General features: G+C 38.4%; 1 protein-coding gene and 1 pseudogene across 1 annotated transcript; one reads left to right on the top strand and one right to left on the bottom strand.

Moving 5' to 3' along the window:
• The first annotated feature begins 5,197 nt into the window (after positions 1 to 5,197).
• On the top strand, positions 5,198 to 11,160 carry LOC142537105 (peptidyl serine alpha-galactosyltransferase-like). The gene is made up of 8 exons (XM_075642677.1): positions 5,198 to 5,537; positions 5,614 to 5,784; positions 5,939 to 6,182; positions 6,612 to 6,812; positions 7,448 to 7,923; positions 9,207 to 9,371; positions 9,495 to 9,738; positions 9,923 to 11,160. Exons 1-8 carry the CDS (start codon positions 5,239 to 5,241, stop codon positions 10,748 to 10,750), a joined length of 2,628 nt encoding a protein of 875 aa, XP_075498792.1. The 5' UTR covers positions 5,198 to 5,238; the 3' UTR covers positions 10,751 to 11,160.
• A 523-nt stretch (positions 11,161 to 11,683) lies between these two features.
• LOC142537890 (protein FAR1-RELATED SEQUENCE 5-like) lies at positions 11,684 to 12,976 on the bottom strand (annotated as a pseudogene).
• Between the last annotated feature and the right edge of the window lie 11,597 nt (positions 12,977 to 24,573).

The following is a 24,573-nucleotide window of genomic DNA, read 5'->3' as shown; positions in this document are numbered from 1 at the left end:
GGGAGGGGGCTGTTCTTGTTTCTTTTATTTGAAATCCGATTCCACCATGGACCAAGCCTCGAAAGGGCAACTTGGCCACGTCTTAGACATGATAGGGGGTGTTCTAACCATGGCTATAGGCCCCTAGGGCAGCCAAGATCAGAAACTCTCCCTTGACAGCAAGATGACAGAAAATTGAAACACAAGTGACACTAGGAGGGAGTTGCTGTCATATATAATTTCCAGCATGCATGGGGCTTGAACTATTGGACCAACATGGTCCTAACATGTCCTAGTACATGTCTAGAAGTAGCCTTGGGAGCCTAGGGTCGAACCAATACCTGAAACAATTAAAACAAGCCAACCCGTGAGGTAGCAAAGGAAATCCGAAAAATTCTGCATGTTCATTTTCTGAAAATAGGTTGATGTATTTCGGATTTCTTGTATTAAAATCATGTACAAGTGATGTTTAAAAATATCTATATGGCTTGATTGAAGAGTAAATAAAAACATATACATGCCTTGGTTTGTTTTGAACGAAAAACAAACGAAACAACGACGCGACGCGGAGGAGACGGAGTGCTCTTCACTCTCTTGCTTCTATTTGATTTTCTCTCTTGTTTTTCCCCTAGCACCTCACGATTTTTTTACTCTGAATTCTCTCTGAATTTCGGTGCAAGGGAGAGGGGGAAATGGTTAGGAGAATGAAGGGGAGTTGCAATATAGAACGGATTTAAATGGCATGACCAAGTCTTGCTCTATTTGAATGGTTAGATGAGGACTTGGTTTGATATCCAAAGGATTTTTGGAGGGGTAATGAAGGGCATGACCGATTCTTCCTATCCAACAAGGCTAAGATAATGATTGATTAATAATTAATGGTGATTAAAAAAAAATGAAGGGATATCATACTAAGAAATAACAAGGAAAGGGTCAAAGGTGGTGAGTTGTCAAAGAAATGTTAAATCACCTATGAGGTGGCCGAAATTAGGCTATTAAGTGGAGGGGAAATATTGCTTAGTTAATGTATTTTAAATCTTTAGAGTCTTATCTACTCATTAAATAATTTAGTGAATTAACACATTAATTATGGAACATAAATGAACTTATTTCCTACTTACCTCAAGTTACTTAAATAATTCCTTAAGCATTCTTTTACCTTAAATTAACTTATTAGCTAGCTAAAAAAATTTCTGGGAATGTTTTCTTAATATTAAATTCTATCTCAAAACTCCAACTCCAGTCCGGCCTCACTTAATTAATTGAAAAGGTAACAATTAAACTATTGCGTAAAATAATTAAATTTAAATAAAAGAATTTAAATACTCATGAAATAAAAATCATTTAATTTAAGATACTAGGAATTATGCATGGCTTATACGTAGTCTGATTTACGGGTTCTACAGGAAACCTATAGAATGAAATTAAGAATGCCAATAACTTATGAGTTAATTGTAGAATTTTAGAAATTAAGGACCAAATGGATAATTTTCGAGGAAATTAGGAATTTATTTTGTAGTTGTTAAGGAAGTTGGGGACTAGTTTAGCAATAAGTGAGAATTGAATGATTTAAATGATAGATATGTTCGATGATTAAGCTTGAAAGGAATATTTAGAACCTTGAAATATCTTGGTTATAAGGTTAGAAAGAATGGTAATCAAGGGCATTGTAGGACGAATCAATATTGGGTTTGAAAATCTAAGCGTCAGTGGAATAATGTTGTGGCAAATTAAGAATTTAGATTGATGAAAATTTAAGGTAAAGTTGATCAATTAGTTAAGTTATATGATTAGACATTTAAGTTAACATATTTTTGTGGAACTTAAGGTTTGATGTATCATAATTTGTCATGATCTGAAAAGTTAAAATTATTCATTTGTTAGAGTTAAATTTTTCTAGAAAGTTGAGTATCATTGATGGTTCGTTTACTTGAAAGACGCATGTAAAAAGTGGGATAGACACCATGTCTTTAAGAATTTTTGAAAGTCATTAAGAAACTTGAGATTAAGTGGATATGTGTGTTGAAATTGTGCTATCTAAGACTATTTGGGTTGTGTAAGTTTGAATTATAAGTTTATGAGATATGTATTTATATGAAAATTCGGGGTGAAATTTAAGATTTGCAGCAATTTTACATTTGGGATGTACTTATAAATAGTTAAGTTATGTTAGTTTGGTGCTGTAAGATAAAGATTCGATTCAAAGATCTTAGATTAATACTATTATGGGGTTGAGATAATGTTTAATGATTAAGTGTACTACCCAGTATAGAAGTCGATTAGTAAATTTTGGTGTTAAGATCTCTTAAATTGAACTGCATAAATGTAAATATTCAAGGTTCTAAAAAGCGTGAAGCGCCTCGAAGCGCGAATGTCGAGCTCTAAGTTTTTCAAGCTTAAGCGAGATTAGCACATGCTTAAGCGTGAAAAAGCGTTTTATTTTTTATTTTTAATGTAATTGTAATTATCTCAAACCAATAAATAGATAAAATAATAAATAAATATGATAAATTTAAGTCTGATTCATTAATTCTCATATTTATAAAAGCATAAAAATCTCAAAATTACAATCTTTATTTGTTTTTTGCAATTAGACCACATTAAAAAATGTTAAATATTTATCAAATCATTATCAGACATACTTAATTATAATTAAAATTAAAAAATAAACATCTAAATTATAAACCTAATTTATTATTTTAAAATAAAAAGACATACCTTCAAAATAAAATTTTAAAAATAAATAGATTCGATTAATTGTGCTTAAGTGCATTTAATTAAACGCTTTAATTACGCTTAATTCGGTCAAACTACAGTTTAACCGCTTTTTTCGCTTTTCTCCAAAGCGGGACGTTTTTGTCGAGCTTCAAGCTTAAGCGGGCTTTTTAGAACACTGCAAATATTTGAATTTAAAGTCTTAGCATGCCTTGAGTTCCATAAATTTAAGAAAGGATGTCTTTGGGATTTTAATGTTGAATTATAATAGGCGATGAACATCTTGGGTACAATATAAGGAAAGTTATAAGATACGATAAGTTTGGAACTCCATTTTTAATATTGAGAATTGTGAGAAAAATTGAAATTCAGGGTTATAGTAAAATAGAACTAAGTCGTCATAAGTCGTTTTAAGTCACGATTCGCAAACGAGGATTTAGAAGAAAAATTTAATTAGGATTGAAGAGAAATAAGGACATCCTAAAACTTATTTTATCTGAGTAGAGCAGCGGAAGCGTGAATTATTGGGATACGAGAATTTAGAGTCTAAAGTTTTTGATTATCGAGGATAAGCGAATTTCGGGGACGGAATTCAATTTAAAGGGGATAGAGTGTAACGTCCCGAAAATTTGAAGGTCCACGTGAACCACATGCATGCAAGTTGTCAAACCCGCGCGCACAATGGTTAGGGACTTATGGTGCATGTTCTCATGCATGGGCCGTAGAGATGGTCTAGGAAGGGTCTAAGGGGTTCGTTCAAGGTCCTATGAGGGTTAGCCAGGGTCTGGTTGGGTCACCTAAAGGCTAGCAGCGAAGGGGGTGCATGGTTTGAAAGGCTAGGGTTTTCGAATTAGGATAAGAAAATTCAGTAGCTGATCTAAGCTTGATCGAGGGTATTAATTGGCTTGATTTGGGTTTTATATGATTTAGTTAGGTGTCAATAAGCTTTGGTTCAAGTTTGATAAGTTTTGGTTAAGTTTCAAGTCAAACGAGTCAAACCGGGATGTACGTCTAATTTTAAAACAAATTGGGAAATTAGTCGAGAAGCTTAAGGTTACGTCTAAGAAATATTTATGGGTGTATTTTAAGGTGATATATTAAATTTGGAATGATTTGAGTAATCGTTTTAAGATCTAAGGATAAATTGGGAAAGTTAGGGTTTCAGGAGCAAAACGGTCATTTTACACTTGAAAAATGTTAGACATCTTAGCAGTGCCCTGAATGATGTAAATAATGTTAAAATGTTTATAATGTCAAATGTTTATGGAATTTTAAAATGAAACGTTAATGTTAAAAGATATGTTGTATGGTTGGTTTAAAAGAAAAATGATTTAAATGTGCATGAATTTTATAACTGATGAAAATATGATAAGTTGAATGGGGTGATTGATTGTGACTAATACGATGATACGATAATATGTAAGCCAAATGCTCAGTTGACTGGTGAGAGTGTCGCTGATGTCCCCGTCGCCCAGTGTCGTGGTAATACGTGGTAAAATATTCATATTTTAAATGCTTGGTGTTTCGGCCGAATGAATTATGAATAAAAAAAATTCTATTACTTTTTAAGAAAAACGAGTAGTAAACGTTTCATACTCGATCGAATATGAGTTCAAACAAATAAATTTTAAATTGAGTTGAGTCGAACATAGCCTGGATTTTCATGTATACCAAAATCAAATTCAATATAGCCCATCCTGTTTTTTCTTTTGTTTCCAACCTTACTGTTTTTTAGGAGTTTCGATAAATCAAACCAAGACAATCCGAAGTGACAAAGTTGATCAAATTGAACGGTATAGATTATTTTTAGTTAATCATGATCAGTCTTAAAGTCAACTAAACCCAAAAATGGAATATTTCAATTGAAAAAATTAAATCAAATCGAAACAAAACAATTATGAATATTATAATAATTATAATAATAATACATAATTGTTAAAAAAAAAAACAACACATTTTAATTAGATAAGTAAATAAATTGAATTAAAACATTTTGCAACAAATATTTTAACGTTTGTTGTTGCACATATTGATTAATTAGAAAAAATAATAGAAATTTATGGTTATGACTTACAAGAACAAAGGTTGTAATCGAGTTTTATCACTATTTCAAATTGATTTACTATTTATTAATGGTTATGTATTTTCTTAAAAACCAAAGTATATGCTTTAAAAAGTCGACGGAAACTGCTGGCAATATAATTCGACGAATTTAATAAGTTAGGTTGTCAATAATAATGAATTTATGGAAAGTTGACGTGGATTATGGGCACTGAGTTAGGTGGACTCTCAATTATCTTTACAATATATGTTTATATAAAAGATATTATTTTCAAAATAAAAGTTTAGAGATTATTATTATTATTATTTTATAATCAGAGAGATTTTTTCTTTTTATGAATAATCATATTTAGATATGATAATTTCAGTAATTTTAAAAGATATGGTTTTTTTTAAAAAAAAGGTCAACGACATTTTGTCCGGTATACATCCTCCAGATTCAGATAATAATTAGATGTAACATTGGGATAGTCATTGTAATCAATGGGAGTGGGAATATTAACGGCGGTGTTGTTGACGGTCCTGCTGGTGGGGCGAGCTGAGATCCAGCGGGATCAAGAGGCGCCGTTTAGGATGCACACGCTTTTCTCGGTGGAGTGCCAGAACTATTTCGATTGGCAGACTGTGGGCCTCATGCATAGCTACCGCAAGTCACACCAGCCCGGCCCCATCACCCGGCTGCTTAGCTGCACCGAGGAGGAGAAGAAAACTTACAGGGGAATGGATTTGGCGCCAACTCTTGAGGTTCCATCCATGAGTAGGCATCCCAAGACTGGTGACTGGTCAGCTTTTCTTCATCACTCGGATATCCCGTTTCCTTTTTCCAAATTATCTATTTCATGCTTCATTTTCCCCCAGGTATCCAGCCATTAATAAACCAGCTGGGATATTGCATTGGCTTAAACATAGCAAGGATGCCCAAAATGTTGATTGGGTGGTAATTCTAGACGCAGATATGATCATTCGAGGTCCAATTGTTCCCTGGGACCTAGGAGCAGAAAAAGGCCGCCCAGTTGCTGCATATTATGGGTAATAATACAAGCCATCAAACTGATAGGTTACTCGTGTTTTTCCACCAAATAATATGAGGGGATGCATGGGATTGTTTCTTTTGGTACGAGCCTTTTCTTTTACCACCTTTCCTTAAAAAGTTTTTCATAAAAAGAAGCGGTGTATTGGCCAGATACTTGGTTGGATGTGATAATCTTCTGGCTAAATTGCACACAAAGCATCCCGAACTCTGTGACAAGGTCGGCGGGCTTTTAGCCATGCATATAGATGATCTTCGGGCTTTGGCACCCATGTGGTTATCAAAAACCGAAGAAGTACGGGGAGATACGGCTCATTGGGGAACTAATTATACTGGTGATATTTATGGAGCAGGGTGGATTAGTGAAATGTATGGATACTCCTTTGGGGCTGCAGAGGTAACCTTTTTTGCACTAACTTTATCATAAGTTATCCAATATTTCGTCCTTCTGTTAGATATCTAACTTTTCTTGCAACACCACCAGTAAGGTTATTTTGAAGTAACAAGATTGGATGGGAGAAGTGATGCAACCTTGCTACTAAAAATATATTAAATTTAAGAGAATGACGAAATAATCTAATTAAAAGTTATCGAACTTCTAAAGACAATTCGTAAGATAGCATGTTGAAAATTCAAAGCATGACTGTTAACTAACATAGTAGTGTTGTCTAACATCTTCAGCTTCCAGCTGCTATATCTTTCTGTAAATGTCATACACAATTATATTAACCAGAAAAAGACAAATAATTCTGTCCTTATCCCCTTCCCCCGACACCGCTGAAGTAAAAATAGAGACATTCATGACTATGATTTTTGCTTTTGACAGGTGGGACTCCGCCACAAGATAAACGATAACCTGATGATTTATCCTGGCTATGTTCCTGAAGAGGGCATTGAGCCCATTCTTTTGCACTATGGGATACCTTTTAGCGTTGGAAATTGGTCGTTCAGTAAGTTAGATCACCATGAAGACAACATTGTATATGATTGTGGGCGTCTCTTTCCCGTGCCTCCTTATCCAAGAGAGGTAAATTGATAACCTGATTTCTTGCAGCAACCTTTCCCGCCAATTTCAGGCTTTTGACTTCTTTCACTCTTATCGTTCTCAATTAGATTTAGATTTATATAATAACTACACAATGAAAATTTGATTTTAACTAGTAGTTTGTTCGGACAATTTGATCACCAGATTTGTACACTTTCGAGTGACAAAATGCGTGTAGCTACTTAATTTACAAATATAGATTTTCTTGATGCATCTATGAATATTTTCCTTTCAACACTAGTTAGAGTTTCAAGAATGTATTCTGGAATCAATGTATGAGGATTGGAATGTTGTTTGTGCTAAAAAATTACTGGTAGATAGTGTTTGTCACCATCCATTGTGTGCCCTACCATTTGGATAGCAGTGGTAATTCTCTCATGCTAATCAGGCAAGTGAGAGTTACTGTTTTATTTTTCTTTATCTGTTAACTCTGGAAAAAGGCTACTCAATGGAGATGGGATACATAATGAAAATTCTTGGTGCAAATTATTCTCTATGCCTTATTTCTCTCCAGCATTTATTGTTGATTTTTAAGAGTGATTGGTATTGAACACAAAGTTGAATTGTTTAATGAAACGTTCAAATTTCAAATTGGTATGGCCTGGCCTTTCCTACAGGTGAGAGATTTGGAAAGAGATCCAAACAAAAGACGGGAACTATACCTCAATTTAGAATGTATAAATATGCTAAATGAAGGTCTATTGTTGCAACATTCAGCTTATGGTTGCCCCAAGCCCACACAGTCAAAATACTTGAGTTTCTTACGGAGCAAAACATTTTCAGATCTTACTCGTCCAAAACTATTGACTCCAAAAAGTCTTCAAACCGTGGAAGTGAATGTACAGAAGCAAGATGCCAATGAATCTGGAAAGACATATCCAAAAATCCATACCATTTTTTCAACAGAATGTTCTCCTTACTTTGATTGGCAGACTGTGGGGCTTGTTCATAGTTTTCACCTGAGTGGTCAGCCAGGAAACATTACAAGGCTACTAAGTTGTACAGAAGAGGACTTGAAGCAATATAAGGGGCATGATTTAGCTCACACGCACTATGTTCCATCGATGAGCCGACATCCGTTAACAGGGGATTGGTAATTTTTTTTCTACTTTTGCCGATTATGATCACAACCGATTATGATCACAACCTTAAGATAATATAATCTTGCACATGGACAAGTAGTGACAATTGTTATGGATAAAAGAGAACAAAAATTGGCATTCCCAAACTGTATGTAATGAGTGACGTTTGCTTTTGTGCCACATTCTTTGATTGGGGATATAGGACAAGACAGATGGAGAGAACATTCTCTACTCCACCTCTAGACATAAACTATAAAAGGTTAAGAACTATAACCCATCTAAGTATCTGTGCTTCCTTGAACTTTCTTCAGCGAACCAGCCTCGTTTATTGTATTCAATTCTGTATTCTTCTCAATGGACAATATTTTCCTAGCATCGATGGTTTAAGAAATAGTTTCCATCTCCCCACACTTGCCCTCCTACCTCAAATGAGAGGATTACTCGAAACACATACATTTTTTTATGTTTTTCTTTTCTGTCACAATCTATAGTTTGAAACTATCCTGCAATAAAAAGGAAGGGGAAAAAACTGAAATAATTTAAGCTAAAGAACCAGTCACAAATCCCGAGATTTTTCCTTTATTGTTTATGTGGGCGTGGATTTAGTTGGTTGATGGTGATCTGGGAATTATTGAAATGATTCTTGAAAATATTAGATACATATATCATATATTTGTTGATGGTTCTTTTTCTTTAATAGTAACTATTTATTAGTCATACTTTAAGTTACCATATCTAATCATTTCTCTTCTTTTATTGGTGTTAATAACCATGAAAGGAGTAGGAAGATCTTTAAGCAGTAGTTTTGGTGTTTAGAAAAATGCGATGAGGTGAATCAATTTGCTGACATAATAAGGTAGAATAATATGAGGTTCTCTGTGAGGCGAAAATGGTTCTGTTGGTATCAAATTTCAGTGCATTTTGACTCTATTGATCACATCATGAGAATACTTCTTGCTATTCTCTTTCAAGGTACCAAAATTACTCCCAAATGACTATTTTGAACTCCGGTTAAAAGTGAGTTTTCCTTGATCTTTGCTGAGATCCTCACTTGAAATTTTTTTTACACGTGATTATCTTCTTCCTAGTGATTTTTTTTTCTCCATTAGTCAACCATAGTTACCTATTAGAAAGATTAACCTCCATGTGTTTACATGCAATAATCTCATACAGTTTTTTTTCAAAAAAAAGATTTATCTTGCTATCTCCATATATCTAAAATAATGGACCCAATCTCTGCATGCCATACTGAAAAATATTTAGTGACACCTGATTATAATTTGTGCTGTGATAGGTATCCGGCAATTAATAAACCAGCTGCAGTTGTTCATTGGCTCAACCATGTAAAGACTGACGCGGAATACATAGTTATCCTGGACGCTGACATGATAATGAAAGGACCAATTACGCCATGGGAGTTCAATGCTACACGGGGACAGCCTGTTTCCACTCCCTATAAGTACGAAAGATTTTTTGTTTTGCTTAAACAATTTGGTGTGGGAATACATCTTCGTTAGCAAATTTCCTACAGAAATTGTTATGATATTACTTTATCATTTGACTTTTCAATATGCTATGCCAGTTACCTAATTGGCTGTGACAATGAGCTTGCAAGGATTCATACTCGCCACCCTGAAGCTTGCAGCAAGGTTGGAGGTGTAATCATAATGCATATGGGGGACCTAAGGAGATTTGCTTTGCTTTGGCTTCATAAAACCGAGGAAGTTCGAGCAGATATGGGCCACTGGTCAAGAAACTTCACTGGAGATATATACGAAGCTGGTTGGATCAGTGAGATGTACGGTTACTCCTTTGGGGCAGCAGAGGTACTTATGTTTCTGTTTCATTTTTATCATATTGTCAGTCTTTTTGCATCGTTTTATTTTGTAGAATTAAAAATGGATGATATCAGGCCTTGCCAAATGTGATGCATGAGATTTTGCTTGCTCAAAGTGTAACAAATCTAGTTATGAAATTCTTAAGACAATATATTCATATTTCTGGCTGCAGTTGAATTTGCGGCATGTTATAAGCAATGAAATTTTGATATATCCCGGATATGTCCCTGCACCTGGTGTCAAATATAGAGTTCTTCATTATGGCTTGGATTTTAAGGTTGGTAATTGGAGCTTTGATAAAGCTAACTGGAGACATGCAGATGTGGTTGAGAAGTGTTGGGCTCAGTTTCCTGATCCTCCTGATTCGTCAATTCTTGATCGATCGGATGAAAATTTGTTCCAACGGGACTTGCTAAGCATTGAGTGTGTTAAAACTTTGAATGATGCTCTAAAACATCATCACAAGAGAAGGAGATGCGCTGATCCCATCTCCTTGTCCGCACTCGTTCATAAGATTCCTGATCCTGATTCTTCAAACACACTGACTCGGAAGATCCCCAGTTCTGATTCCTCAACCAACCTGAGACATGAGACCCCTGATCTCGATTTGTCAAGCAACCCATCTCGTCAAGCCACTGATCCTGATTCGCCGACCACACAAACTCGAGGGACTCCTAATCGCCCTTTGTTACCCTTCACAAGTCACAAATCCACCAATGAAATTTCAGCTTCGAGGAAATTTGGAAAAATTGATGGAATTGATTCCCTTGGACATACTTTCGAGCTGAACAATGAATCTCAGGGAGTATCACCACCAGCAGAGACCAGCCAAACATTCACTTCCATGAGATTTTGGATAATTGGCTTGTGGGCATTCTCAATCTTTGGTTTTGTGGCAGTGATGTCAATGGTGATTTTCAGTCGCAGAGGGTATAAAAAAAGAGGTAAAACTTTGAAGTCCAAGAGAAGAACCTCTCTTAGTCAAGATTATAGTATATGAATGAACATTATAAGTATCTCCGATATTCTTAACTATTGTAAAAAGGAAAAGCCATAAAAATTCCTACATTTGGAGCCTTACATTTCTTACATATCCATTCCGTGCTGAATATTTGAGATGAAGCCTGTCAAGATTCAAGCACGAATCTTTTGGCAGCTATTTGAACTGTTTCTGATCGTTTCTCCTCCAATTCTAGACAGTTAAAGAGCTTGACAGAATCTCACAGGTTTAAACATTATATTCACTGATTCCCAGTTTTGTAATGTATGAGTTTAGACTTAAGATCAAGTTTTCCTGTTTTGAGATTCTGATTATGAGATGACTTGATAATGAACAATAAAAAAGCTTATACACGTCAAATTTTCTTCTTGTCTTGGTTATTATATGGATGCATCTCTTATTTTCTTGTATCTTGTTTTGAACTACCAATTCAAGCATCTGTGGTCTTATTGTACTATTTCTGCAAACGTTGTGCGATATTCTTCTATTGTTTGTATAGTAACATCAAGATTTTCCTCAGACGACTTGTTTAGCACATGTATTAGTAACTCAGAAATTAGAAAAACGCTATTTTTTCAATTCCGATTCGGTTAGCCTAAAGTTAAAAGTGACCCATCAAAGTAATCAGCTGGATTTGAAATCCACGACTTAAAATCCACCCATCAAAACACACTTCAGGCTTTTCCTTGAGGTGGCAAAAAATACCCAAGAAGCTGAAGGTAGAGATAGTGATGATGATGGTGATGATCTACGAAAATTGATCTGTGATCATCATTTCAGTGGATGCTGGTGAGTAAAGGAGATCTAGAATAGAAAATGACAGTGGTGGAATAACTAAGACCAGATGAAAAAAAATTATATATTATATTATTTCTTAAATATCCAAATTTCGGGGCCCCCAAAAATCCTGGATCGACTGGAATTAACCCTGAATATAAACACTATCAAGTACTTCGCCTACAACTGAAAAGAGCTCATTTAAGCCCTTGCATCTCGGGTCCATCGCTTCAAAACATATTGACTTGGAACTATCTTCACATTCCTGCAGTCAAGAACTTTCAATGCATGGCTACACAAAATCCCTTCCATCTGAAACTTCACGCAACTGCAGACAACTGAATCATAATCCGCGGTGTATAAAACCTCGTATCCTTGAACCTGACCATATGAACAGTACGAGGACACAGAGTCGACACATTGATTAATTACAAGATTTAGAAAATTCTCATATTCTAGTTGAAACATTTCAAAATTATCGGTGTGTATAGGTCCCTCACCTGCTTCAGCATTATGATGTCTCCCATCAGTTTAGGCACCCGCTGACTCATATCATAATTAGCTTCCAATTCTTTGTAACGCCAGTCGTTCATCACTCTACCGAAAGCTTGACATATTGGAGAATGTGTGATTCGGGTTTCAGGTATTTTCTCAAGCTGGTGCCTGGTAATAGGATCCCGGATAGTAATACAGTTTCTATGTCAGCTGAAAAGACATGCTTACCATAGGATAAACCCCACTTCTCATGTAATTCGAATTTTCGGCGCAGCCATTCATTTTCCCAGAGAGCGTAGGTATCCAGCAAACCTTTCCAACTTGTATCGAGCAAACCACCTCGCCAAAAACACCATAGCCCACCATCATTTTCTCATCAGCCCAAATGAAATTAGTCATTTGCTCTTCTGCATCAAGCTGTATACTGAAAAAAAACGAAGGCTCCTTCAATTTCTTGATCTGAAAGTACCGGTAAATACTTTCCGCTTCTTCTCGCTTTACGTTCCACGCATGTTTTGATGTAAGAATCATCTCATGATCCAAGGGATCACAGCTAGATTTGTCTGAAGCCCTTACTCCAGTTAATATCAAATTAGTAAGTGAGTTTGGTTCCATGCAAGAACACTCCGATGCACAGTGTTCTGATGTTTGTGACGACCTCTTCTGTGATCTTAGCAGACGTACTTACATGCAGGCACAAGTTCGGGATTATGGTGTTCTTCAAAGTGGGTGGCACGGTACCTTCCATCAGCTTGACGTGAAATGACTAATTGCGCCATGCACCCAACTCTAGTTTCCTTTCGAGGTCTCTTCACTTTGAAACATCTCGTCTTTCTCTCCATAGCCTACTCGGAAACAGGTATTGAAGGTGATTTGTTTAACATAAAAATACAGAAAATATTTAGACAGTGTAAATTTTAAGTATTGTGTGCAGGTGTTATAATATATATCCATAACATACAGCGGAATATGTTAATTAAACACACAAATAAACTTTAATGATTAAAATAAAACAGAATATATCATGCACAAGTGTAAAAACTTGTGAGGCACGTCAGAGCAAAATATTCACTAGAAAATTATAAATAGTTTACAAAACCAATACTAGTGAAATTACGGAAAACGATATTTCTTAATAAGTCAATGAAGTAAATTGCATCACAAATAAACAAAAACAAAATCACGGATGCAACAACTGTATTGTCGAAACCCGGAGCCACAAGTAACTTTCAACCAACACTTCACGTGAGTGTTGTCTTCAAGTGTCTCCAACACCTTACGGCAACACAGCAAATTACGTGAGTCGATCACGCTCTATAATTCTTTGCTCTTCCTTCTACTCTGAAAAACCACTGTCTCAAATCCCTGACCACACACACGCAGCAACAATGATATCTTATTTATATACTACCTTTGCCCTAGAGTTTATTCTTTGTATAGAATCCTACACAATAAGAAAACAAGAATTTAATTAGGAAATAAACTTTTTTTTAACAATAATATAATTTTTAGAGATTTTATCATAAATTTTAATAATATCATAATATTATCGAACAACGAAATATCAATATTTTAGAAAGTTTTATTAGTCTAGAAAGTCAAAACTTAATAGTCAATATCACAATATTAACAACATGAAAAAAAATTATTTAAGGAATAAGATATTCATTTCAATATATCTATTTTTGCATTTCTGGACAAAACATCTTTCTAATATGCATTATTTCCGCCGGTATAATAAATCTCCTAGAGTTAGATAGTTATCTCCCCCTGAATTCAAATATGTTAGTGCAGTGTTACCAAATAGATATTGTAACACGTAAATTAGAACACTAAAAAATTCATTGTCAAAACAAGATAACTAAGCAAGCAGAACTAAAAACTTAGAGATAACACAATAAAAGAAAAATCAAACAAACTACGGATCAAGAGCAACATCATATTCATTCATTCTTGCATCAACATCAGCTTCTACTTCTACTCCCCTTTTTTGTTCAGCAAATGAATGAACACCAAATACCAACAACTCATACTCACCCACTTGAGCTTCATAGAATACAATAACTTCATGTGCAGTCTGAATTTATTGTCGACCAAAATCTATTTGAGCTTGTATATGGGAGGTAGAGAACATAACATACTCAGAAGGTTTTTCTCCCGAAACAGATTTAGCTTCATATGGTTTGGTTCAATATGTTGAAATACCCATGTTGCCAACATCCCGGGCAACACAGGCTCAAGCCAGGGAAAATCAACCTTCTTGTTTCTCTTGAAATACGCAGGTGCAATCTTTAGTAGGTCACCGGCCCGCATCATACATATCTTCATCTATATCCTCGAGAGATCCTTGGGATTTCAAAATCCCATAGATCAAGGAAGGAAAATGTAGCTTAGTTGAGTTGAATCCTCTATCTGCAAACTTTAGAACAATATTGCATACCATCGGGCCAAAATTGAAAGTGATACTACCAGTACCAAGCATGTAGAGAACAATGACTCGTGGTCAAGTAACCATTGTAGTGTTGGTTGAGGGATTCCAATTTATGATTGTAGTCTTATGCAAAACATAATAAAATGAAGTCAAGTTTGGAGCTGACAACCTTTTGGGATGATCTGGAAAAGCTTTGATTAGTCCATCAGTGAGAACATCAACAATGACATTGAAATCAGGTGTAACTTTCTCGTCTTATTCTCTGGCAGGGGTTTATAGAAAGCATTTATCAGTTTGGGATTAAAGTTAAATATCATGTCACGGACAAACACCCTGCCAAACTTCACTGATCTTGCATCTCCAACACTGGATAGAAGATTGCAGTAAAATTCCAGAACACGTTTTCTGGCATAGGAGTCACAGTGCTCATAATAGCAAACATTCCTCGATTTTTGAAGAAAACAGCTACAGTCCATAAAACTCCACATCAATATTTTTTTCTTCAATAAATTCTCTATTGTTGTACAATGTCCACAAAGCTAAAGCAACTTCAGAATAGAACTTCGTGGAGAAGGACTTGCACACATTATAGTCCACAGAGTCAAAGTTCGATGTTGGCAACAATCGCCTCATCATCGATAGAAACATCAGCTACATCATCAATAACCTCAATTTTATCACCATCACTAGCTTGTAACTCATTATCATCAGTATGTTTCTCAGACTCAATATCAGATTCAGAAGAGGAACTGTCAAAAGATTCAGCGCGATTGTTATCAAATTCTTGTAGCATCTCCTCATCGGGCTCGTCGTCATCAGATGTGCTTAGTTGCAGTTTTTTCTTCTTTTAAGTGAGAAAGAAACTCAACCAAAGATTGTTCATTGTCATTAGAATCAACAGGATCGCTTGTTCATGCAACATCATTTGGTTTTTTAGAGAAGATGATTGAACAGTAGTAGTAGATGATGTTGTGTTCTTCGCTGTAATAGTAGGTTTTGGTCTTTCGACCAACTCGTAATCCTCATAATTCGAGTCATCTCCAAATGAGAAATTAGGGTCCAAAATATTCGCAGTGGAGGAAGATGCTCGAAACTTCTTGGATGGGACGAAATCAAGGTCATACCAGCCTGACGCTTTGATCGTCTTGGTTGTGGAGGAACAAGGAAGACACGATTCAGCTCTTCAAAATCCGGCAAATTGTTAACATCTATTTCATTACCTAGGTCTCCAAGGGCAATGGATTCAAGCGGAATTGAGTCCTCGGCTACCGCAACCATCTGAAGAAGATTAACAGTAGGAGATTCTATAGGCGATGTTGTCACATGAGGTGGAACACCGAAACTAGCCGTCATTTCACTTCGAATGTCCAAAAGGTCATATCCTATTCCATCTTTCTGAAAAATTTAAGTCGGAATAACAGATGAAACCTAGGATCAAAAATATTTTGCACATAAAGAAAAATGAGAACATAGAATGTGTAAGGACCGTGTATCGTATTATCGTAAATCATGTGTGATTATCGATAATTTATGAAATTGTCATGTGATTATGTATTTGATGTATATCATGACAATGGAATTAAGAAAATGAATATTGAATATGAATTGACGTTGTAAGAGCTCGAGTGGAAAAGTCGGACGCCAATATAGTACAAAAATCAATATTTGTACAGAACGTGTGGCGCCCGGGCGGTAGAAAATGACCGCCCGAGCGCCAGGATAAATGAAATTTGTGTTCGGACAGAACGTTACGTTCCCGAGCGGTAAATTTTGACCGCCCGAGCGTGGCACAAATACAACTCGGGGCAGAATGTCTCGCGCTCGGGCGCGAGAATTCTACCGCCCGAGCGCCGAAGCGCTGGAGATAAGAATACTTCTCTTTCTTCTTTTCTTCTTCACTTTCATTCAGCAACTTCGAGAGAAAGGAAAGGAATTCGATTTCTTTCGTCTGAATCGACTTCGAAACGCTGTCTAAACGCAAAACAAATTATATATTTGGGATCTTCGCGTCGAGGGCTTCTGATTGAGATAAAGTATTATACCGATATCTTCAGGCTACATCAACTGGAAACGAAGAATTGAGGTATGTTGCGATCGGGTAACATACGACAGGTATCTGTATTATATGATATATGTTGGATTGGTTTGATTGTTTAGAATGAGAATACATGTCTATATGCCTTATTTGTTGAGTTTTTGTGGCATATATGACATTGTGATTGGAATATCGATGTATAAAATAAATGTTTTGTTAACACACATCGTTTGATGCATACATCGATATATGACATGCACGTTGAGCTATGATCCTTGGATACCCTGATATGATTTGATTGGATTATGAGGTTTGTGAACACAATGCTATGTTTGGTATTATATGACCCTCAAAGTATAGACATTTGTGGCCCCGACGATTGATATGAGATTTGGGATTTGATGGCGCTTCGTCGACGCTATCATACGAGTATCCCTTATTGAGGCCGGTGTGCCAGCTCGAGCATTGATTTGATAGCGATTCGTTTGATTCTGACATGTGCTCAGTGGATGAGCATTTGACCTGATACCTCCACGACATACATGCATTGCATACCATATATCATTGTTTAGATACTTGTGGTATATATGATGGTTGTTCCATACGGAGCTTTGCTCACCCCCAAGGGGGGCTGTTGTTGTCTTTGTGTGTGGACAATGGCAGGTACTCCAGGATATCAGGAGACCGGAAAGGGTACTTCTGGAGGGAGTCACAGTTTGAGTTGAAGTTTATATTTTGTTCTCATTATATATGTATATGTATTTATATACCGGGGCATGTCCCGAGGATATGAGTTGTTTGTATATGATTGGTTTTGATTACGTGTGGGCATGTTTATGATGTGATATTAAATACTATTTTTAGTATTTAAATTATAGAAGAAATATTTAGGGCTCATTGTAAAGAAATTTTAAACTCGTTTTCCGCTGTAAGTAGTTAACCCTAATCAAAGTGCATTGTAATAATGATTAGGAGCTAAGGGCCCCACACAGAGTGGTATCAGAGCATAGCTGAGAATGCTCGATTGAGTCTTGTGTACACTTGAATAGGCACAAATGAGTTGTGCGCTTGTGTTTGATCTATTTGTATTACTTGCTCTTACTTGATTTGATTTGAGTAAGTTATTGATGAGATTGATGATATGAGATGATAATGATGTGAAATTGATATTGATTTGTGATATTCATCCCTTGATTTGTAGATGGATCACACAAATGAAACTGCGAGTAGCAGTACTGAGAGGATAGTTGGGCAATTTGAAGGATTGTCCATGGATGTAGTGATGGCTCGATTCCAGGATTTGAAACCACCGAGGTTCTTTGGCACTGAGAGTGCTGAAAGAGCAGAGGCCTGGTTGAAGGATATTGAGCATTTGTTTAATATTGTTGAATATTCCAAGGCTCGGAGACTGAAACTTGCTCTCTATCAGTTGAAAGACCGAGCTAAATCTTGGTGGGAAGCCGCTGAGATTGGATTAAAAGAGGCCGAGATTGAAGTCACATGGGATGTCTTCAAGGCCCAGTTTTTGGAGCAGTATTCTCTTCCATCCTATTATACTGCTCACGAGAATGAATTTAATAATCTGCAGCAGGGAACGATGACTGTTGCAGAATATGCTTCGAAATTTTCTACATTGTTGAAGTATGCACCTCACGTAGCTGGAAATGCAAAAGCAAAATATAACAGGTTTGTGAATGAATTGTGTAGAACCCGTAAGTCAGTAGACGTATAAGCCATGCATAATTCTAGATTTTTAAATTTGATTGACTTCATTGCATGATTATTTTAAATGCATTTGTTTGAAGTTAATTATTTCATTATTTCAGTTCAGTAGATTGATTTTTAGCATTTCAGTATTTTCAGTGAGGCCGGACCGGAGTTGGAGTTTTGAGATAGAATTTAAGATTTGAGAAATATTTCCAGAAGTTAATTTAGCTAGTAACTAAGTTCATTTAAGTTAGAAAGGAAGGTTTGAAGATTTAATTTAATTATTTGAGGTGATTAAGAAATGAACTCATTTAAGTTATTAAATTAAGGGGTTAGCTCACTAAATTATTTAAAGGATTAGTAAGGCTTTCAAGGATTATTAGTTGACTAGATAATCAACATTTCCCTTTATTTTATCATGCATTTTTCGGCCACCCTTAGTGCTAGAAGATTCATTTTTTCCAACTCACCAACTTTGACCAATTCTTTGCATGTAATTAGTAGGATAATTCTAGGATTTTTGGGAGCACAATTTAATTAAATAAATGGACATATCCTAGTCTAGAATCAAGCTAAATTTCGGCCACCACCTCCTAGAAGCATCCACCAACTCATTTGATATCAATTCAAAATTTAAAATTCAAAGGGGAGTGGACTTGGTCTTGATTCTTCCTTATATTGTGCACCCTTCTCCTCACCCCTCATAACCATTTTCCCCCCCTCTCCTTTTCGAAAATTCAGAGTGAATCCACACTCATTTTCAGTAGAAAAATCGTGAGGTACCTAGCCAAAAAGAAGAGAGAAAAATCGAGAGCAAGGTAAGGTAGAAAAGAGAAGCGCTCCACCTCCTCCGTGCCGCGTCGTCGTTGTTTCGTTCGTTTTCTTTCAAAACGAAACCAGGCATGTCTAGATTTCTTTCAAACCTCAATCAAGTCATATTATCATTTATTTTTCAGTACATGATCATGTTTTAGCAAGCAAAAACCGAGATACATGTCAAAATATTTTGGAAACCACACATGCAGAATTTTCGAATTCCTTGGCAAGCTTCACGGTTTCGTTTGGTTTGTGAGTTTCAGGTAATGGATCGACTCCAGGCTCCCAAGGCGGCTTATATACATGTATTAGGATGCATTAGGACCATGTTGGTCCATTCAAACCAGCCCCATGCTTGCTGGAAATTCAGAATGACAGCAAGTCCCCATAGGTGCAGAAATGTTGTTCGAAAAATTCAGTTTCTTGTCATGGAGGAAGGATCTGATCTTGGCTGCCCCAAAGGCCTATAGCCATGGTTGGATTACTTCCCTAGCAAGTCTAAGACGTGACTAAGTTGCCCTTTTGGTGGCTTGGTCCATGGCTCATCGGTTTTTAAATAATCCACAAGAACAGCCCCTTTCCCCATTCGGCCCTTCCATTTTTCAGCATATGGTTCGTTTCTTTTGTGGCTTGGTGTGGATCTTGGTTGGCCTATGGCCCTTAGCCACGGTTCATATCATGCTCCTAGATGTCTAGATCGTGCCATGGTCAATCAAATGGCCACTGGAACGACGCAAGACATCGATCATAGCATAAACACTACACACGCATGTACGTTGCTCTCGGTTGGACCCTTCGGTTAAGATTTGGTGTGATGCGGATTGTGGCTGGCCTAGGGCCCTTAGCCATGGTTCAAATCATTCCTTGGGATGTTGGTAAGAGTCTCTGGTCGGTGGTTCACGCCCCTAATGGCCGATAGTCTCGAAACCAATGCAAGTCTTGTAGTGCGCAGCTGCTGTATTTTTTTGACAGCAAGTATGCTGCTGTTCAGAAGCGTCGTTTGAGTTCTTGGTTGGCTTTTAGCCCATGGACTTAGACTGGACAGTGCCTCATTGAGTTAGGAAGGTCATGTTTTTGACCGTTCGTCATTTGGATCATTTTTTAGGTCGTACGAGAATTTACGGTGCAATGTGCCAAATTGACTCTCGAAAGAGCGTTTCGTGTTTTGGCCTCCATTCCACCTAGATTTCGACCCTATCATTTTAGGAACATTATTTTATGATTTTTCAGCGTATTTTAATCATGACTATATGTCGGTTCAGTGTCGGTTCAGGTTGGCTCGGAGTCATGATTAAATGCGAAGTCATTAGGCGTCATAGTCGCATCTTTTGAACGTAAATTGCATAGTTGGTCATGTTTAAACTATTGCATATTTTTCATGGCACAGTTAGGTTGCAGCGAGCCTGGGAACGATCCAATCCAATCCAGTTGGTAAAATTACAGGAATTTTCATTACGCCAGTTAATTATTTTACGTGCATTAAATAGAAAATGATTATTTTTGAGATTTATGCGATATGGCTTGTGGTTCATTCACTATGTGGGAGTGTTATTTTTATACGGTCGCCAGTGACCGATCAGTTCAGTATGGTACCACCCGGTCGCCAGTGACCGGCCAGCTCAGTTCAGTTTCAGCCTCCCCGGTAGCCAGTTACCGATCAGTTCAGCTTAGTGCAGTGGCCACAGGCGTAAAACATAATCTCAACAGAAAATTTTATCAGATATTTCAGTACAAGCTCCAAGGAGCAAATATTTTTACAGTGACTTCCAGTTCAGTTATTCACGTATTATAATTGCTCAGTACAGATTATTTTCAGTATGCCTCAGGACAGGATATTTTATCTCATGCATATTTTAAATTCAGATTTTTACTCGTTACCTGCGATTTATGCATGCTGAGTCTTTAGGCTCACTAGACTTGATTGTTGTAGGTACTGATGAGGCCAGGGCCGAGGGCGGGGACCAGTGAGCCAGCTTGGATCGGCAGTAGTGGCACCCGAGGACCTCAGAGCAGCAGTTGTTATTTTCTTCGCAAACAATTTTTATCAGTTGTTGGATATTTTTAAATCGTTGTTGTTGGCAAAACTTTGATTTTCTTCCGCTGCAATATTTTGAAATATTGGACTTGATTCACCAGTGATTTTATGAATGAGGCCATTTAAGTTCTTTTAAAAAGAAAATTTTTAATTTTCCGCAAATTTTCAAGAAAGGAGTTTTAGGCCCCTTTACAGTTGGTATCAGAGCGGTGGTTCTGTATAGGGTTTCACTACTACTGACCGCGAGAAGCTCACGAAGCCACGCCTTTGGTCTGTAAGTTTTTCAGTTCAACATTTTGTTCAGTATTTCAGTTAAAGCATGAATTATTTTGTCAGCATGCTTCCAGATTTTCAGTACTTCAGTGTTCATTTAAAATAAAGTATGGAATTATGCATGTTAGTTACGTATGGGTTATGTTGGAACAGTATGCCCCCTAGACGCATTTTAGAGCGCAACAGAGAGGAGGAGCCTCGCCGAGAGGACAGAGAGGAGCATAGACCGGAGGGAGACCTACCACCCCTCCACCGCCCCCACCGGACATGAGTGCCCAGATGTTAGCTGGGATGGCACAGTTCTTCGCACAGTTTGCGGGGGGCAATGCCGCAGCCGTAGCCGCAGCCGCAGCCAGGCCGACAGGGCCCGAGGCAGTGTATGAGCGATTCATGAAGATGCGCCCGAAGGAATTCTCTGGGGCATCTGACCCCATGGTTGCCGAGGGATGGATCAAATCCCTCGAGGTTATCTTCGATTTTATGGAGCTGGGGGACGCAGACCGAGTCCGATGTGCCACCTACTTGTTCACTGGAGACGCCCGCTTATGGTGGGAAGGAGCTTCGGTAGCCCTGACATTGGCTACACTTTCTTGGACCCGCTTTACGGAGGTTTTCTAATCCAAGTATTTTGCTGAGGAGGTTCGCACCAGGCTTACCATCGAGTTCATGAGTCTTAGACAGGGGGATATATCGGTTACGGAGTTTATCCGTAAGTTCGAGAGGGGCTGTCACTTTGTGCCCCTGATAGCGAATGATGCCAGAGCCAAGCTGATGCACTTCCTGGTGGGCTTACGGCCGATCTTGCGCCGGGATGTTAGGGTATCTGACCCTGCTACTTATGAGGTTGCCGTCTCCAAGGCCTTAGCCGCAGAGCAGGATCTGCGGGATATCGAGAGGGATTGCCAGGGCAAGCGCCCAGTCCAGGCACCGCACCGCCCTCCTCCTCATCAGCATCAGCAGCAGAATAAGAGGCCTTTTTATGGACCGCCCAGGAACCGAGGCCAGCAGCAGCAGCGGGGACGCCCAGCCCCGAGGACCCAGGAGCACCCAGTTTGTCCCAGGTGCTCACGTCGCCATCCTGGAGCATGTATGGCTGGCTCAGGAAAGTGTTTTAAGTGTGGCAGTCCAGACCACATGTTGCTGCAGTGCCCTCAGAGGAATCTGCCTACCCAAGGCAGAGTTTTTGCTCTCCATGCCGCGGAAACCAACCCGGAGACTATGTTGTTGACAGGGAGAATTTTTATATCTGGTTCCGCTACCAAGGCCTTGATAGATTCAAGGGCCACTCACTCATTTATTTCGGAGGTCTTTGCAAACTTTCTCAAGATCCAGACCATTGGGCTAGATACAGCCTTTTCAGTAGTGTTGCCGTCAGGCGAGGAGATGGCAGCCACCAATGTTATCCGAGATATAGACCTTGAGTTGCACGGTAATCTTGTTTATGCGGATCTGATTGTGCTACCGATGCCGGAATTTGACATCATCCTAGGGATGGACTGACTATTGAGGAACAGAGTGTTGATAGACTTCCAGCGGAGATCCGTTCTTGTCCGACCGCCTGGAATGGAGCAGTTCTTATTTGAGCCGGACAGGTACTTTTCTTTACCGCGCATTATTCCTTATGTTCAGGCTAGGAAGCTCATGCATAGAGGGTGTCGGGCATTTCTAGCAACCTTTTTATCTGTCCCCGAGGAACCCAGCCAGTCAGCCTCAGATGTTCCGATAGTTAGAGATTTCTTAGACGTTTTTCCCGAAGACGTCTCTGGTATGCCACCAGAGAGAGAGGTGGAGTTTTCCATTGAGCTTATGCCAGGTACGGCTCCGATATCCAAAGCGCCGTACCGACTAGCACCGACAGAGATGGCAGAGCTTAAGAAGCAGATCCAGGAACTTCTCGACAAGGAGTTCATTCGCCCGAGCTTTTCTCCATGGGGCGCGCCAATCTTATTTTAGAAAAAGAAGGATGGATCGATGAGGCTTTGCATTGACTACCGGGAGTTGAACAAGGTTACAGTGAAGAATAAATACCCACTGCCGAGGATTGAGGATCTGTTTGACCAGTTGCAGGGAGCTTCGATTTTCTCCAAGATAGATCTGCGTTCCGGTTATCACCAGTTGAGGGTGAGAGATGCTGATGTCTCGAAGACAGCTTTCAGGACTCGTTATGGTCACTACGAGTTCCTTGTGATGCCGTTCGGTCTGACGAATGCGCCAGCGATCTTCATGGATCTCATGAATCGCGTATTTCAGCCGTACCTCGACCAGTTTGTGATAGTGTTCATAGATGACATTCTCGTCTACTCCAAGAGTCGGGAGGAGCACAGCAGGCATCTGACCACAGTGTTGCAGACATTGCAGAAGCACAAATTATTCGCAAAGTTCAGTAAGTGCGAATTCTGGTTAGAGAAGGTGGCGTTCTTGGGCCACATTGTTTCTAGCAGTGGCATTGAGGTAGACCCGGCGAAAGTTGCAGCAGTCAGAGATTGGGTTGTGCCTCAGAATGCATCAGAGATCCGCAGTTTTCTTGGGCTAGCAGGATATTACAGGAAGTTCATTCAGGGATTCTCATCCATCGCCGTTCCACTCACAGCACTGACAAAGAAAAATGTGAAGTTTGTGTGGAGCGAGGAGTGTCAGAAGAGCTTCGATACTTTGAAGCAAGCTCTTATCTCAGCACCTGTTTTGGCTGTACCGTCAGGATCTGGTGAGTTTGTCCTTTATACCGATGCTTCGAAGCTTGGTTTAGGTGCAGTTTTGATGCAGCATGGGAGAGTGATAGCGTATGCTTCTCGACAGCTGAAAATCCACGAGAAGAATTACCCTACCCATGATCTAGAGTTAGCGGCCGTAGTTTTTGCTTTGAAGATTTGGAGGCACTATCTGTATGGGGAGAAGTGTCAGATCTTTACCGACCATAAAAGCCTCAAGTATTTCTTTACGCAGAAGGAGCTGAACATGCGTCAGAGGCGTTGGTTGGAGCTTGTGAAAGACTACGATTGTGACATTAGCTACCACCCGGGTAAAGCTAATGTAGTTGCGGATGCTTTGAGCAGGAAAGTCGCAGCGATGGCTCATTTGACGATTCAGAAACCTCTTCAGATCGAGATGCAGAGGTTTGATCTTGAGACTTACCCTCGAGGTAGAGTTCCTCGTTTATCTACCTTGACTATCCAGTCCTCTCTTATTGACCGTATTCGCAGCGGTCAGGCAGCAGATGAGCAGTTGGCACAGTGGAAGAAGAGAGATGAAGCTAA

Source organism: Primulina tabacum, chromosome 2 (genome assembly GCF_025594145.1).
Source record: "Primulina tabacum isolate GXHZ01 chromosome 2, ASM2559414v2, whole genome shotgun sequence".
Classification (NCBI taxonomy): Eukaryota; Viridiplantae; Streptophyta; class Magnoliopsida; order Lamiales; family Gesneriaceae; genus Primulina; species Primulina tabacum.
Note: the sequence above shows the minus strand (reverse complement) of the source record. Positions and strands in the feature narration are given on the sequence as shown.

Excerpts from the sequence above, each read along its gene's own strand:
- LOC142537105 (XM_075642677.1), top strand. The coding sequence starts at position 5,239 with ATGGGAGTGGGAATATTAACGGCGGTGTTGTTGACGGTCCTGCTGGTG. Across the intron at positions 6,813-7,447 it reads TGCCTCCTTATCCAAGAGAG|GTGAGAGATTTGGAAAGAGA; the intron begins GTAAATTGATAA and ends CCTTTCCTACAG. Across the intron at positions 9,739-9,922 it reads ACTCCTTTGGGGCAGCAGAG|TTGAATTTGCGGCATGTTAT; the intron begins GTACTTATGTTT and ends TTCTGGCTGCAG.